Source organism: Hibiscus syriacus, unplaced genomic scaffold, assembly GCF_006381635.1.
Source record: "Hibiscus syriacus cultivar Baekdansim isolate YM2019G1 unplaced genomic scaffold, ASM638163v2 tig00110356_pilon, whole genome shotgun sequence".
NCBI classification, from domain to species: Eukaryota; Viridiplantae; Streptophyta; class Magnoliopsida; order Malvales; family Malvaceae; genus Hibiscus; species Hibiscus syriacus.
In genome coordinates, this window is record NW_024062700.1 from 446,137 (window position 1) to 463,616 (window position 17,480).

General features: G+C 33.3%; 1 protein-coding gene and 4 non-coding genes across 5 annotated transcripts; 3 read left to right on the forward strand and 2 right to left on the reverse strand.

The window, feature by feature from the left end:
- The first annotated feature begins 4,142 nt into the window (after positions 1 to 4,142).
- On the forward strand, positions 4,143 to 4,207 carry LOC120121142. The gene has a single exon (XR_005515963.1). It is a non-coding gene; the product is annotated as a small nucleolar RNA U49 (small nucleolar RNA).
- Positions 4,208 to 4,401: 194 nt separating this feature from the next.
- On the forward strand, positions 4,402 to 4,554 carry LOC120121141. The gene has a single exon (XR_005515962.1). It is a non-coding gene; the product is annotated as a small nucleolar RNA snoR2/U65 (small nucleolar RNA).
- Positions 4,555 to 4,588: 34 nt separating this feature from the next.
- LOC120121140 lies at positions 4,589 to 4,677 on the forward strand. The gene has a single exon (XR_005515961.1). It is a non-coding gene; the product is annotated as a small nucleolar RNA snoR77Y (small nucleolar RNA).
- A 3,255-nt stretch (positions 4,678 to 7,932) lies between these two features.
- LOC120120969 (nucleobase-ascorbate transporter 1) lies at positions 7,933 to 12,230 on the reverse strand. Its single transcript, XM_039140458.1, has 14 exons — positions 12,034 to 12,230; positions 10,916 to 11,013; positions 10,477 to 10,653; positions 10,050 to 10,150; positions 9,883 to 9,958; positions 9,725 to 9,784; positions 9,447 to 9,634; positions 9,269 to 9,365; positions 9,102 to 9,188; positions 8,849 to 8,907; positions 8,662 to 8,753; positions 8,465 to 8,542; positions 8,215 to 8,375; positions 7,933 to 8,145 (listed from the first exon to the last, which is right to left on the reverse strand). Exons 1-14 carry the CDS (start codon positions 12,107 to 12,109, stop codon positions 7,933 to 7,935), a joined length of 1,563 nt encoding a protein of 520 aa, XP_038996389.1. The 5' UTR covers positions 12,110 to 12,230.
- A 5,133-nt stretch (positions 12,231 to 17,363) lies between these two features.
- Positions 17,364 to 17,446, reverse strand: TRNAL-UAA. The gene has a single exon. It is a non-coding gene; the product is annotated as a tRNA-Leu (tRNA).
- Between the last annotated feature and the right edge of the window lie 34 nt (positions 17,447 to 17,480).

A 17,480-nucleotide genomic window follows, 5' to 3' on the forward strand; every position in this document is an offset into this window, starting at 1 on the left:
ATTATACGATTAAATATGTCATAATTAAAAGTCAATCTACAATCAATCGCGATTATTGCAATTTTAAGCAAAACATTCAAAAATAATATCATTATTTAAGGCTCAATCCCACATAGTATTGAGAACAAGTGTTGATAATGCTCAATCCCACATAGTATTGGAAACACTATTGGGAATAGTATTTAAGGCTTGGCTTTCCCACTTCCTAGTTGAGTGATAGAGAACAAGGGGGACTCTCGCACGCAGCCGCCGTCGCCGTCAGTCTCGGGTCGGGTCGGGTCGGGGTCGTGGTAATACGTGTCTTCGACACGTCCGCGCGAATACTATCTTTTTAGATAAAATTCTTAAGAAACAAATGCAATACCGTCGTTGCGATTTTGAACTATCACAACGAATTTGGAATAAATCGCAACGCGAACTTCGACTATCGCAACGAACTTGGAATAAATCGCAACGCGAACTTGGACTATCGCAACAAATTTAGAATAAATCGCAACACGAACTTGGACTATCGCAACGAATTTGGAATAAATCGCAACGCGAACTTCGACTATCGCAACGAACTTGGAATAAATCGCAACACGAACTTGGACTATCGCAACGAATTTGGAATAAATCGCAACGCGAACTTCGACTATCGCAACGAACTTGGAATAAATCGCAACGCGAACTTGGACTATCGCAACGAACTTGGAATAAATCGCAACGCGAACTTGGACTATCGCAACGAATTTGGAATAAATCGCAACGCGAACTTCGACTATCGCAACGAACTTGGAAAAAATTGCAACGCGAACTTGGACTATCGCAACGAATTTGGAATAAATCGCAACGCGAACTTGGACTATCGCAACGAACTTGGAATAAATCGCAACGCGAACTTGGACTATCGCAATGCGAATATGTAAATCGCAATGCGATAGTCGAAGTTCGCGTTGCGAATCTGGAAACTGATTTGCGATACCGGAGATCGCGTTGCGAATTATCGATCGCATTGCGATTTAGTTGGTCATTTTGGCAAATCCAAAAAAAGTTAGTTAAAATCATATATTATAAGGCATTTTTTGTCACTGAGGTTCTTTTCTCTTTAAAATATACATATTTTCATAAATATGTGTTTTTAGTATTTTTTTGTTTATCCAGATGCCTATCATTATAAATGTTACCCGTTTAGAAAATAGTGTCTGGGTCGTCAACGACGTTAATTTTTCCGGTTAAATGACACGTGTCACAATCTGATAATTTTAAAACTTGTATAAAATTTAAAAAATAAAATTATATATTTTTTAAAAATAAAACACAGAAGTTTCAAAATAAATCCAAAACTTTAAAAATCTTCATTTCAACCCCTAAATTCACGTCGGCCACCACCTTTTACTGTCAATGAAGTTCCACCCGACCTCCCCTCCCCCGGTGATCAAAACCCCAATGAAATCGTGACCGATTGACGACGAATTAATGTTCTATACCCCTCGAACCCTAGGTTGAAAATCACGATCCAACGCGATTTCTACGGCCAATCAACAACAAATACGGTGACATATGACTAGGAGGATGACAGAGATTACGCCGCTGGCGGATTAAGGGTATGATTTAGATATTCTGGGGATTTGAAGCTATTTTATAATTTAAGAGAAATTAAGTTTTTTTTATAAATATAATAATATTTTTAATATTTTTTTAAAAAAATAAATTTTAAAATCATAAGACTGTGATACATGTCGCTTAACGAAAAAATTAATGTCGTTAACGACTCGATCACCTAAATAAATAACGTTTGTAACGTTAAAATTTGAATATACCGAAAAATACTATAAACACCTATTCTTGAAAATAGATATAGTTTAACAACTTATTTTATACTTTAAGCCTTTTATTTTTGTTAAGAAAATATTGTCAGCTTTGCTACGTCTGTTCTTGTTATTTTATTATTATTTGAGCTGTCGGATATTTAAGATTATTGCTACATTATTTATTTCTATGAATTAATTTTAAGCGTGTACTTGTTTTATTTAATAATAAAATTTTAAATAACTCTAATTTGAGTTAAAGATATTTATATAATTTCGTTTATTACCTCTTGATTCGTTTCATTATTTTCCATATAAATTCTAAATTAATTTATGGTCCGAATTCAACCTCCATTTTATCAGAACTTGCTACGAGGTCCATGAATTTGAGATTGAAAGTGAGGAAACTAAAACATTTCAGTCCAAATTCACAGGTTTTGGGACATTTTCTGGTGAAACAACCACCAGATTCAGACTCAAGGGGTCGAGACGAACCGACCCATGAAATTTGAGACCGAACATCCACCATCTACTGTGCTCGGAATGAAAATGACATGGTGATCGGTGGAGAGAAAATGAAGAAGAGAAGGAAAAAAGGTAAATTACACCATAACTCACCGAAATAATGTCGTTTTGGAGTATATTTGAGTTTTTCAAAACGACATCATTTTGATGACTGATCCATTTCATAACAACGTTAAATAGTTAACTGTAAAGTGAGTAAAATGATTCAACCTGTAAAATTTCGTGATCAAATTAAAATTCAGTGAAGAATGATGTAATTTACTCTTATTTATTTTAATATTTGTGTGGTGTTCTATCCTTTTGGTTGGACGATACAGTTCACTTCTAGTTTTTTTTTTAAATCTGAATTATTCAATTTAGTCCATATTAACTCTTGGCTAAAATTAGAGTAATAATATGTCAGTGTTGATCAGCAGGCGAATATAATTTTTAAAGATTTTTATTTTTTTGGGCTTTATTATTAATTCTATACTAACAGACGTCATCCGATTTTTAAGGAGAGATAAAGTCTACTAATTTGTAAATGTTTGAACTTTTTATAATAATGGAAGGAAGCAACACTTGAGAATATCTTTAGTTTTCGCACCAAAAAGTCAGATTTAAGGACGATGACTTTATTGACAGCAAAGCCTAAGTCGATGACCTATCCCGTAAGAGGCGGGTACCGTAAGCCAATTATCCATAAAATTTAAGTATTTGTATTTTCGGATCATGGATATCCAATTAATATTTATTTATTTTATTATTAATTTTTAGAAAAAAACATATAAAAAAGATAAAACTTAAAAGTTTATACAATACATAACATAAATATAAAATTTATAAATTCAAATTATATAATTTAAAAATATAAAAAAAGTAAAATTATAAAATTAAAGCTAAATTTAAAGCACGAACCAAGTGGTCGTAGTAAAAGAATTGTTATTATTTTTTGAAGACTCAAGTTCGAGCACAATAGATGCAAGAGGTGTGAGTGTACGATGTCAAAAGGGTGAGAATTATATTTGAACAAATATTGTCTTGGACTTATCTCATATTAATAGAAAAACTAAATTTAAAATAATTTAAGATTAAAATAAATAATTTAAATGTTAAGGTGAAATAATTTGAAAAAAATAGAGATTCAATAGGGTACGCGGTTAAGGGTAATTTTGTGACCCGGGCCTGACTCAAAAATTCGTCAAAAAATAATGGGTCAAATATCTTACCCGCAAAATCAGATATTTACTTTTAAAATACGCAATAATTTTATACTGAATCGGCGGATCAACAGGTTGAATAGTTTAGATAAAATGTTTTTGAACACTCTTAATTATATGTATATGATAGAAATTATGTATAAATCTTTATTTTGCAAGGTTTATGAGTTTTTTTAAAAAAATTAGTAGACGGAGGAAGTGAACTTAATGGTTAAAGAGTGTTATTTTCATTAAAAAAATTAAGGTTGAGCAATTTCGTTTACATGATAGTTATACATTATGCATGTTTAATAAATATTTTGAATAAATATTATATTATAATTAATATTCATGAAAACGAAAAAGAAAACGATTCGTCCCTAGTAATGAAAAAATAATTCTTTAAATCAGCGGAACCCGGAGCAAAACAATTGGCCCTATTCACGACAACCCTAAAGCCCCTTCCGGTCATTTTAAACCCATGAATGAAGCCTTCAATTACAGAGCCCATTCCTCATCTAGGGTTTTGACATCATTGCTCTCTATAAATCACCACTGCCGATCACTTCCTTCACATCGTCCAAATCATGAAATTTGTAGGGTTTTTCTTTTGTTTCTTGAATAATTGTATTTGATTGGTGTAGCGAAATACCAATGACGAAGACATCCCATAGATAGGAAGTGCCGTATGACACTTTAATCAGCAACGGCAGCAAGCTTTGGAAAATCTCCTTTTTCCTTCAGCCAATGTCAGCCCTCTGATTCGTGTTCTTAGGTTGCTCGATCATTGGCCGGGAATCCACACGAGGTCTCCCCTCGAAAGCTTGTTACGTTGTGTGGTTGATTTGAAACGGGTCTCTGAGGTGTACGCCTTTTCATATTCGAATATCCATTTTTTTATTGTGTTGGGTCCGATGCCACGTCGCCGGTAGCAAAAATGAAAAAGCGGTGACCGGCGATGCTATGATTGGACCGAAATAAATCTAATGCTTCGCCTTCTGATAGGAACCCGTGGATCTCAACTTTTGTGATCCACGGTGCCGTTTTCGGCGATTACATTCTCAATTTGACAGGATTGTTAGGGATTGGATTCTGGAGCCAATGATGATTTCTTATTTTATAGTTGGAATTACCGACTGAATAATTACATTATTTTGATGCCAATTTGATCTCTGAGGCTCTCGACTTTGTTTTTATCATCAAATTATAAAGTTATTTTTTAAGCTCTTAGTCAGAAGCTATGCATTTTAGAGGCATATGATGATTAAGAATTGCCTACATTGTCAGATATTATGTAATGACGACAATGAAAATAACCAATCTTATCTGAGGCTGACAGTTGATGTTCATAATTTATTTGTGACAGGGAACGAGGTCAGTCATAAGTCTTTGTAATGAGGTTCATAAAAGTTATCATTCCAAGATCTAAACCGATAATCATGGTTTTCAGAACCGGACCGGTTAGCGAATCGGTCATGCTATCGATTTATTAGTTCAACCGGTTGAACCGATCCGATCGGTCGGAAGAACCGGACGACATCATAATTATTTAAAAAATTAAATAAAAATATAAAAAATATTTAATAAAAAATAATTTTTTATATCACAAGTCATATTCAAAGCAAGTCATAACATATATAAGTTAAAAACCATAAAATTAAGTGAAACAAAATGATTCAAATTAACTACAACATAATATTTAAGGTAAAACATATTAAATAATAAATATAATTATATAACTATAATTAAAAAATAAATTTAGTGTTAAAAAAATCATTACAAAATGATATTGTTTGATTTAATTTTTTTTTAAAAGAATATCACACGACTAAGAAACATAGAAGAGCATCCCAAAAGTCTAAAGAGTAAAAATATGAGAACAAAATAATCTCACATTGCTAAGAAACATAGAAGCGCATCACAACTAACTTCTATAAATAATAGAGGTAATTTGGCATTTAAAATCATAGAGCCTTTTTGGTGAGCATTGAGTGAACTATTCTTTCACTTCAATCAAGCTCCGAATTTTAGGCTTCAATCGAGCTTTTAATTTTTTTTTGAGTTCAAGCCTTTTTGAGTTCAAGTTTCAATATTATATTTCGAGTTTTAGTTGAACTTGATAATTTTTAGCTTGTGAGTTTGAGTTAAGTTGAGCTTACTTTTAAAGTTTTCAAGTTTAAGTCGAGCTTAGCAATACTCGAGTTCGACTTGGCTCGTATAACAAACGACGTTGTTTGGTTTAAATTTTTTTTTTAAAAAAACAAAAATCCCGGTTTTCCGGTTTTCAGCCGGTCCGGTTCGAACGGTTCTGGCCGATTCATTAATAGCGGTTCAACCGGTTTAGATTGAATCAGACTAAACAACGATTTTCTGTTGAACCGACCGGTTCGATCCGATTTTCAAAACAGAGCCGATAATGAACCATAGCACCTCAATTAACCAAAATCCCTTCGTTGTAGAGAGAATGGTAGGATTTTGGGGGCGTTAAAGTTTGAAGTGGACGATACCCACGACCCATCTTTGTAAAATACAAGAATAATATTATTTTGTAACTAATATTAGAAAAATCAAATTATTATCTCCTTTTCTTTTAAGTTTATTTGGTTTTTTTCATTAGTGTTAATTTTAGGAACAGTATCTATTCGAATAAATTTATTTTTAAAACAATAAAGGTTAAATTACACCTTTTTCACTTATTTTATTCTCTTTCCTATTTTCTCCACCCAACTTTCAATGTGCTCATTGAACTTTATAGATTGAATTATTTTGCTCATTCTAACGTTAACTGTTTAACGGCGTTATGATGTGGCACAAGCTTCAAAACGATGTTATTTTGAGAAACCCAAATATATTCCAAAATGAAGTTGTTTTAGTGAGTAAAATAGGGAGAGAGAGAAAGAATAAAGTTTAGTTACTCATGAGGTAATTTACCCTATTCCCTTCTCTTCTTCATTTTCTCTTCGTTGGCCACACGTCATTTTCATTTTGGCTGTTGTCGATCATCGTAGATTGTGGTTTTTCGATCTAAATTTTATGGGTCTGTTTATATTAACCCCTAAATCCAAATTTAGTGATTATTTCATCAGAAAATATCCCAAAAATCGTAAATATCGACTGAAATGTTTCGGTTTCCTCACTTTCAAACTCAAAAGATGTCGAGTCAAAACGATCCATCCTATTTTAATATTGAACGGTCACAGTCTACAGTGGTCTGCGGTGGCATGGCCACCTTCTATCTTAATTTTATTTTTTTAAATTATTTTATATTAAATAAAAAAAATCACATCATCAGCTATTCGAGAGAAAATGGTCGAATGAGCAAAATGATTAGATTGTAAAATTCAGCGAGCAAATTGATCAAATTGAAAGTTGGGTGAGAAAAATAGTAGAGAGAGAGAGAGTATAATTCAGTGAGAAATGGTATAATTTACCCAACAATATTATTATTTATGATATTAAATGTGAATTTTTTTAAAATTTACGAATATTTTCTGTTTGCGAGCAATAATATGTTCCATCAAGCATACCTATATATCAATTCCCATGCTTTAAGGCTCAAAAAAAGGTGAACGTTTAGTGGGCTTACCAAAACCTTCAATCCAAGGACTGCAGACTACCAGAGGGAGATGTCTGGAAGGATATACATACACATCTGCTGAGCTAATATAATTCTGAAGAAGAAACTTTCTGGATACAATTATAAATGTGAAAGATTAATTTTTTTAATTTATTTAGAAGTAATTTTTTTTATTAAACATATGTGACTACAAGGTATATATGTTCTAGAGATTCTAAAATTATTTTAACAATGAATGCCCAAACAACTTTGTGGAGATTAGTGCTCGAATCCAAGACTCCTAGGGACAACAATCATCTCTTTAACTTGGTTCATGCTATTTAAAAGTAAATCTGTATTAATAGGATGTGTAGAGGTTGACATCTAAATATGTTACTGTATCACTTGAAAAATAATTAATTAAAATAAAATTGTTCTAAAATTTAATCTTACAATAAAATCAGAAATAGAATGATAATTGAATGGTTTACATTATAATTTTTTTACATAGTTTCTGTATGTTGTTTTTTTTTAAAAAAAAACATACTGGACGTATTTAATTGGTCGAATATTTTAAATTAAATTGTGCTACTTAATTATAATTAAACTGGCAACTGCAGATTATTACGATATTAAAAATAAGATACAAAAGGACAATTATGAATCAATTTTTAATTAAAATTACGATAAGAAAAAAAATACAAGAATTATGGTTTACTACCCATTAATGATCATGTTCATCGTTGTTTTGAATATTAATAGACCTAATGCAAAAACTGATGAAGCGAAAAAAAAATCCAAAATTTGGATTAGATTAGCGGAGGATATGTGCAATTGGCAAAGCCCTGAACTTGGAATGACGGTCCCCACAAAGGTTATTGTTTTATGTAGGTGGAAAAAACCTGTTGAGATTGAAAGGCAAAGTGTAGAATTCCTCATTCCGATTATCTCCTCTGAATGTTCTGAACTTCACCCACCACGGCATCCCTCGATCTTTCTTCGATTTCTCCACCTCTATCGTGTTGTCCAGGAACACCGCCACCATCAGTCCCACTGTCGCCGGAGACGAGAATACCGTGTTCATGAATGCATTGAACTGCAAAATCACACGCACTCGCTTCAACATTTTGTAAACAGTATCAATGTGACAAGTTTAGAAGCTTACCCATCCGGCATTCGTGTGAACGAGGCCCCGATGCGACGGATTCCAATACTCGTTGAAGAATTGTGGGATGGAAATCCCCAGGAAGAGTGATAGCCCTGTTATTATTAGGTTTCTCATGCAGTTCATGTTTGTGAATTGCAGAAAGGAAAGTCCAACTGAACCTGGAATCAACCAAGCAAGCAACATTTTTTTCATCTAGGTTCTAAGAACACGAGAGAAAAATACAACTTCGGGTTCGAATTATTCCTACCGACAAGACCGAAAAGTACACAGTAGAGTGCTGCAAAGATTGGGAATGGTATGGATGCAAACACTGCACCAAATTTTCCTGCAAAATACATCGACACAACACGAGTATAATAGTTATGATCATCCAAATATATGAAAATTTTCGAAAAGAAGATTGAGAATATAACATGTATGGATGTCTCAAGTAAGATGAAGTACCCAAGATAGAGAAAAACATCATGAAGGCAGCAGATATCTGAACTACTCTGCGACTTCCAACACGGCTTAGTCCGAGGAGTCCAACATTTTCCCTGAAGCATATAACCATGATATCTATCAACAATATGGAGAAGAATACAACACAAGCAGCATGCAGCAATTGCTGGTCTGAAAGCATGTATCTTACACTGAAACTGTGGAACCAGTGACCGTTCCGAATAGACCGTCAAGCATGATACCAATCCCCTGCAAAGATTATGAAAGAAATATTCATTCAATAGACTGCCAACGTGGGTAAGGCAAAGACTCGAAAATCGAGGGCTTAGGTTCAAGTTCTATAATGTCCAAGTTTGATCTTAGCTTGGTTTGGTTGTTACCTGTTTGATCAAAGGAAAGAGTACAAAAAGTAAACTAGTGCTAGTAATGTTAAACCATCCCACCTGCCAGCCAATCCCACGGCTTAACACATAAGCTGGAGGCGGAGTTGCAATAGCCAATCGAGATGCCGCCTTGTAAGCTCCTGTCGACTATATCATCATAAGTAACATTAAGAAGCAATTTCATCAATCCAGAAATTATTCACAGTTTGAACTTCAAGTGGACGTACCTCTACCATAGACACGAGAACCGCAGACATCATAGCAAAGGAATGCCCAGCTGAAAATGTAGGGGGTCCCCATTGAAGAGGGTAAGGGAACTTGAACCTGAAGCATTGAACATGAATGTCTGAACCAGTGAAAACAGAACACAGATAATGAGAAACCGAAGTTTATGTTCTGTTATACCATGGAGCAGTCGATATGATATTTGCTCGGTCAGTACGGCAACTAAGTTGAGTAGCAATCGGCTTGTCATGATAAGCCCCACTGGCAGTCAGTATAAGGGAATAGATCCAAACTATTGCAACACAGATTAATACAGGAAACCTTTCGAAAATAGGGATATCTCTTAATGGCCTCACGTGCTTTAAATACTGCCAATTCCCATAAAGCCGTAACATATGAAAAATTAAAAATAAATTATGAAATAAAGGGAGAGCAAAAATATGATACTATTCACTTACTTGCGACACTCCGATCACCAACAACAGCATTGGCAGCCCGATTTCAACACAATTTCCCAGCTGAAACAATTTGTAAAGAGAAGTCTCATGCTTCAGGGTAAACTAAATGAATTCTCCACGTAATAGGGGAAATAAGTCTGTTCCATAGCAATACCAACCAAAGGAAATCCTCTCTGAAACAATCCCAAGCCTACCAATGCGACCACAGGTGCCATACCAAGAGGGCTGAAAAATCTGCATTGAAAACCATAAAGAACAGTGAAGAACCATATAATCCAACACTGGAGGGATAGCAACTTCACATTTTCATATGCTAACGAAGTACCGTGAAAAGAGACCCCAAACTTGGCTGTATCCAAGGATAATTTGTATGCTTGAGGCTACGATAAGAGCTCCTTGAGTCGCTCGCATAGTTTGTATAAATCTCTGCAAACCAATCACATGGGAAGATCTCTTTCAAATTACCCCCTACCAAATGAGAAAGTTCAATTTCTGAGAAGGAAATCGACAGAGTCTAGTGGGATATAAAAGCTAGCTCTTCTTTTGATACGCTGAGTTCAAATATGTTGGATTCATTAAAAGTGTTTGCAATAAGCATCGTATTCTTAAGACGGAAACCTAATCAATTGTTAAGTAGGTGTAATAAGCTATTCGAAGTTATGAAAAGGGTGAGAGTTCTATCTGGTCAACGGTATCCGTATGGTTTGTATGCGACTAAAAGTAGAGAAACAGATGGTGAACAAGCAACTTACCTCATGTTGGTTGCTAATCCGTTGCAATGATGAGTCGTTTATTATATAGGCTATCGGGATAACATAAGCATAAGAGCCTCCAACAATTGCTGGCAGCCTTGTTCCAAAAAGCGCTTGGAGAAGTGTGTTAATGGCGGCAACAAAGAGCAAAGTCTGTATCACCAATGCTTTGTCCCTCTGGTTATGAGCCAAAATATGGATTAAAAAACAGTATAAATGTTCAGAAGAACAATAATTGCATGATTTATCATGTCAAATAATGCCTCCTAGGGAGTTAAGGATCTCAACTTATCAATGGTGTATTGACCTCAGAAATAATACTACTTGGGAACTGATAAGTTACCAGCATAGTTCCATTGGCCTGCCTACAACTCATGATATAAACCGAGCATACATTAAGATGAAAACAAACAAACAAAGTTGAGAATAACGAGCTTACATCGCTTCCACCCATAGCCGGAACGAGCAACGAAGGGATCATTACACTCGTACCCAACATCAGGATGTAGTTCTGAAATGCTAATAGGATTGTTTCAGCTGCAAGTAAAAGCATTTTTTTCAGAAGCATGAGCAAGATATTTAGGAATATACATGACACCTACATGCTTGGTTTTGCCAAAATCAAGGTTTGTTTATAATGGGGATTGATAAAATCTCTTAATGCTTGAAGGAAACAAAGTAGACTCTTCTCAACCTATCTTACTCCAAATCTAATTGCTATCGGAGTCGATAGGTTAAAACCATCATCACCCTCAGCCTATACAAAACATCATATCCTGATACAGATTGCTAGAAGAAATACAAAATGGCATTATCTCTTCCAACACAGAATCGATCATCTGAGTAAATATATATTAACAGAAGGTGATCATGTATACAAGAATGCCGGTCTTTATATGCTTCGAGAACAATAGGCGTGTTACAAAACAAATAGTCATTGCTGTCATACTAAAGCCATGTTCCCTAAAGTTTTTTAATGGATTTCCATGTTGACTAAAATCATACAAAGCAAACGATACCCAGCATTTGCATTCTTCATGCATGACAAATATTGTATAGGCAAGCAAGGTTCAGTTAGATAAAAGGGAAATTACGAAAATGACATTCAGTAAAGTCCCAACATCCTGAAAAAAACCATGAGCACCAAGGAATTTTCTGTTTCGTACCCGGGAAAATATCAGAAAGAACCAAAAAAAAAAACAAAGAAACTTCATGAGAAGAAAAAATCAGCATTTGTTTAACTTTACAGCAAGAAAATAACTCCCTAGGCCATAATGTCTCCTATTACATTACAAAGTTACTGACTTTAATTTTACTGACTCTAAAAGAACTCTTTTTGCTGTTAGTCATTTCGATGACCCACCACATCTCTTTCTTCTTGCACCATCCAATGTAAATAATAAGCTCGTAAAGCTTAAAGACATTACCATAATGAGAACAACAAAGACAAGAAATATTGGTAGCGACCCAAAAAAAAAAAACAAAAGACATTACCATCCCATTTATTTTCTCATCTACCGCTTTGTTTGTTTTAGTTTACAGCAGATAATAACGTACCCCAAGAAGGGTTAGAGTCTATGCAGTACTCAAGGTCTTGAAGCTGGTCCATAGGAGGATGGGTTATTTCTGCCATTGTTGTTAAGCTTTGGGAAAGAGAGAAAACACAAAGTTAAACCCACAACAGCTAGAAGAAGAAGAAGAAGAAGAAGGGAAACCGAGAGAAAGTAAAGTACAAATAAAAAAGTGAAGTTTCCAAGGAAACAATAAAGAAAAATACCCAAAAAAAAAAAGAGAGAATAATATGCCAATGAGCAAAGGCAAAGAAGCAATGGCCTCTCAGTGAAGCCCACCTCCACTTTTCTCCTTTTTCCCTCTCTCCTCTTCTTTCCTCCCTGCCCCAGAAGCTTAATTGTTTTTTAATATTTCTTCTCTGGCTTTAATTAGAGGTGATCTTGTTTCATTTATTTACCAGTTTTTTTCCCCCTGGAGGAATGAATGAAACAAGTAGAACATTGAGAGTTGTACATAACATCTGAAACCCCCGTTTTAAATGAAATCTTAGACGTTGTGGTTTGCGTGTCCTGAGCTGTTCCATTATTCTATCTTATTAGCCCACTTTCCAAGTAAATTCTTCCTTATTATTCCTTCACTGTCCTCTTTAATTAAAAGGAAGCTACTTTACTCCTTGGAATATCTACTATTTTCTCTCAATTAATTTTACATTCTATTTTACAATAATATACAAAAAAATTATTTAGAAATTTTTTAAAAAAAAAAAATTCAAAAGATAATTATATTTACTAATCACGTTTAAATATTTTTAATTGGTAATATTGTGATTTAAACTAAATTAAATCAAATCACAAAAATCTTATCTCAAATCCTTTTAAAATTTAAAACTGAGGATGCGGGCAGATAACCATTTTTTTAAGAAGATATCGTCATTAATATATTCTAACAATAAATATCGAAATAGTTTTAAATAGAATTTACATAATAAAATTCAAAATAAAATTCAAGAAATAATATAAAATTAGAAATTTATTATTGATAAACCATTAGTGAAAAAAATTATTCTATCACTGGTATTTTGATAATATTAAATATCATATTATTTATTTTTTATATTTTAAATATATTTAAAAATACATTAATATTATATGAATACTACTTACAAAATTATTATTATTTCGTTAATAATAACTCGAAATCAAATGGATATGCTAGAGTTTGATTTGCATCCGTGAAAATTAAGCATGAATCCAATAATTTTTTCCAGAGTTAGGGCATACTTAAGATGTAATTGTAATTTACATAATAATTTACAGATTGTCTACCAATAGTGATAATAGTAAAATTCTAATTTAGTCTTACAAGCTCAAATTCATAAATCTTAACAATTTATACCAACACTCGTGTGCACGAATCCAATAAATAATAGATTATGCTTATGATTATAAGTGTGTGTGAGATTTTGATCAAGTAAGGAGACTTGTTAATATATTGGAGAATTTATGTGAAAGAAGGGCGGTCCACACCCTTTTTGCATCGAGAATCAAATATGGCCCCCTCTTTTCTATCTTTTTTGTACTATCATCTTAACAAAAAAAAAATATTTCTAATGTGTTTTTAATAAAATAAAAATTATTAAGTTACTCCTATTTCTTTTCGATAATCTGATATGGAATACAAGGTAATATATATTCAAAAATTCTCAATCAATTGACAATGATGTTTGAGTCCTTGTTTGCTAGAACTCGAGATGTTTAGGAAGAATAAAAAGTCTATTAACCATTGAGATCGTTTGGTTTGTGTTTTTTATATTAATAACGCATTTAGTAAATGTATTAAAATAAAAACTTAAATCATATTTCAGGTCACTTTATTATTAAGTTAGTTATAAATAGGTCACACTATTTTTAAAAATTTAAAATTTAGTTACTCAATGAAAATATTATTGTAAACAAGTCATTTCGTCGTTAAAATTGAAACAAAATAGTCAAGTGCCTTGGTACGCTAGTAGTTTACAAATAATTTGAGAGAAAAACAAGTGAAGAATTGATGTAATTTTTAAAATATAAAGTGTTAAATTTATTGAATCATGACCAAATTGATATAATGTATAAGTTTTTAGATTGTACCAAATCATTTAGTTGTTTCGTTTAGTTTGTAATAATATTTTATTTGAATGGTCAAATTATAATTTTTGGAAAAGTTATAATTTATTTATAGTTGATATAATAATTGAATGGCCTTGAATTCAGTTCATCCAAACAAAAAAGATAAATTGGGAATTTATTAGTGTTCTTTTAAGAACAATATAGGATTACACAATAGTATTTATTTAAATGTTTTAATCTTTGACAATGTATATAAATTTTGTATTCTAACTGCTCAAACTTAATTTTTTCGATGAAAATAATATTGGGTAAATTATGTGAATAGTCTCTTTTGTTTAGAGTCTGTTCGACTTTATTCATCAATTTTAAAATTAACGCTAAATGGTCCTTAACATTATCAGTATGTCCAATTTAAGCCCCTCTGCCAGTAACCCTTAACAAATATGTGACATAGTTGAGAGGCTAAAGAAACAATACATAAGAAGCAGACGGATACATAGTAAGAGGTCAGCTTTCTATATTAAAGGAAAAGGGAAGAATATGGCATATTAATACAATTTGACCTTCAAGATTATATCTGTATTCAAAAACCATAAAACACGATAATTGATGTATATAATTAATTAAATATTAAATAAAATAATAAGAATGTTATATGTTTAAGAAAAACATCTAATTTTAATTTTATATAAAATAAAATATATATTTTTAATCTCAAATTGCAACCATCTGTAAAAGAAAAAGAAGAAAAAAGAAAGGAATTTGGAATAACTTAGGTTGGCTTCCAAACACCGCCATCCATCATGCCGCTTTCCGTAGTTGTTGATGCACCCAGTTATTTATTTATAGGGAAAATTATATCGTTACTCGTTGAACTATATTTTTTCTCGTATTTTTCTTACTTAACCTTCAATTTGTTCAATGAACTTAAAGATTGAATCATTTTACTTACTCTTCGTTTTTTATCTAACGTCTGGATAACATGGTATTTTTATTTTTTTTAATATAAAATAATTAAAAATATTAAATAAAAATATAAGGTAACTGGATGTCACCGTCGACTGTCGTAGATGGTGGCCGTTTGGTCTCAAATTTCATGGGTCACTTCTCCTCGACACTTTGAGTCCGAATCCGACCTCCATTTTATCGGAACTTGCTCTGAAGACCACGAATTTGAGTTTGAAAGTGAGGAATTCGAAACATTTCACTCCAGATTCACGGGTTCTGAGATATTTTTCGGTAAAACAACCACCAGATTCAGACTCAAGGAGTCGAGACAAATCGACCTGTGAAATTTGATACCAAACGATCATCCTCAATGACGGTGGACGGTGGCCGGAATGAAAAAAGACGTGGTGGCCGATGGAGAGAAAATGAAGAAGAGAAGAAAAAAGGGGTAAATTACGCAATTCATCGCTTAACTTTACTCTATTAACTTTACTCCCTATCTCCTATTTTACTCACGTACTTTAAATATAAGAGTCAAAATGACGTCGTTTTAGAGTATATTTGAATTTTTCAAAACGATGTCGTTTTGATACTTGTGTCATGTCATAACACCGTTAACTATTTAATGGCAAAGTGAGCAAAATGATTCAATCTGTAAAGTTTAGTGAGCAAGTTATGCTCTATATGTAGTAATCTCGGACAAACGAAGAACAAATGTCCCAATCGCTCAGGCTCACGTATCAATTAAATGAGTTTTTTATATTATTATTTTTTAATCAACAACACATATTACTCATATTTACAAGCAAGAAATAACACTCCAATATGTTTATCAAACCATCTTTTTCTCTTCATTCACAAAACCATGATTTCTAACCATTTTCAACATCATTTTTACCTCGCTTAAAATGTCTTATAAATGTTGATATTATAGTCACCTTAAAGATAAATTGCAATATTACTCGTTTATAATTAAAATCATTTTAAAAATTCAGTTTCCCTCCTGGAAAATAGTATTCGAACAAGGCTATGGACACTAAAGGGAGGGTAGGGAATCTATTGTCCTCGCGTTTTGCAAATCTCGCGATATTTTGAAACATAAAGGCTACCTCGCTCTTTGCAATGCGTGAGGTCATTTTATCCAATTATTTTATTGGCTTACCTGAAAAGTGCGCCCACCGTCGAATGTATATTGCATGTTGGAGGGTACGAGGATTTAGCAAGCGATTTGTAGGCCGTGAGGTAGTTTGATATGGACGATTTGGGATTATTCTTTAAAATAATTTTTAGGGGTCCTATTTTTTAAATAATTATTTATTTGGGTTTTTTGATATAAAATTGCCTACTAAAACACTATGATATTGAACAAAAGCTGCTGAATTATGCGAAATCTTGTACAGCCATCCAAGTTGATGATTTGCAGGCCCGACAAGGAGCAACAAATTAAAACCTTTACACGTAAAATGGATTAGCCACGTGGATGACATTGTGATACAAATTAAAGCTGTAATTATTTACACATACGAAACGTGTCTTCCCAGGTAAAAATTGATCACTTTATGGCACTCACCTCTTAGGGGAATGTCCTTATTCCAGTATGCCAAGTGATGCAACTCTCATGCTAGAAAAGGAGTATTTGCATGAAGCAGTAACAGAATGACAGAACAATGCTAGATATCATATGAAGTTTGCGAAGTAAATATCGGAAAAACGACTAAAAACGGGGCAGGAGCATGTAACAAATCCAGGGAAGGGTGAAAAGGACCTGCAGTAACAGACTTGACAACAGTAAAGCACGATTAGAGGAAAAGTAAAAAGAATTCCACGAGTCAAGAAGAGAAGCAAATCCAAGGGACATGATTTTGTTGGCGTATGCAGCGCAGGACATCAAAAGCAATGGAACAAGGAAATAATACGTTAGCATGAATGGAAATGCTTGCTTTCATTATAAATCAAACATATATTAGCGAAAACTGAGATAAAATCCCAACAGTACTTCAACCTTTAACATGTCAAAGGTGTTATCTGAGCACACTAGAGAAGGTTGTGTCAATTCACTCCTGTACCTTTCGTTATGCATAATGAAAAGAATGTCAAAGAAGCTGCGAATAAGATCTGATATAAGCAGGCAGAAACACAATAGATTGCAGTCCACCACACACACTCCAAAAAAAAAAATCCAGAATTCCTTCTGTATCAGTGGAGCAACATGAGTGCAAGGATATCAAGTGAAACTTACCTGTTAGATAAAACTCTGTAGTCAGATATTTCCCACTTGGTAGGGCTCTTAAAACTAACAGTCTCAGGATTAAAAAAACATGCTGGCTGTGAGGTTCGAACTCACGCGCACTTATGTGCAGCAGATCTTAAGTCTGCCCCCTTAACCACTCGGGCAAACCAGCTGGTGTTGATATTGCTAACAAAGTACTTTTAGAG

Bases quoted from the DNA above. Each gene is read 5' to 3' on its own strand.
- LOC120120969 (XM_039140458.1), bottom strand. From the start codon at position 12,109: ATGGCAGAAATAACCCATCCTCCTATGGACCAGCTTCAAGACCTTGAG. The intron at 9,959-10,049 runs GTACTTCGTTAG...TTTTCAATGCAG, and splicing joins GTTTGGGGTCTCTTTTCACG to ATTTTTCAGCCCTCTTGGTA. The intron at 8,146-8,214 runs GTAAGCTTCTAA...GTGATTTTGCAG, and splicing joins TTCACACGAATGCCGGATGG to TTCAATGCATTCATGAACAC.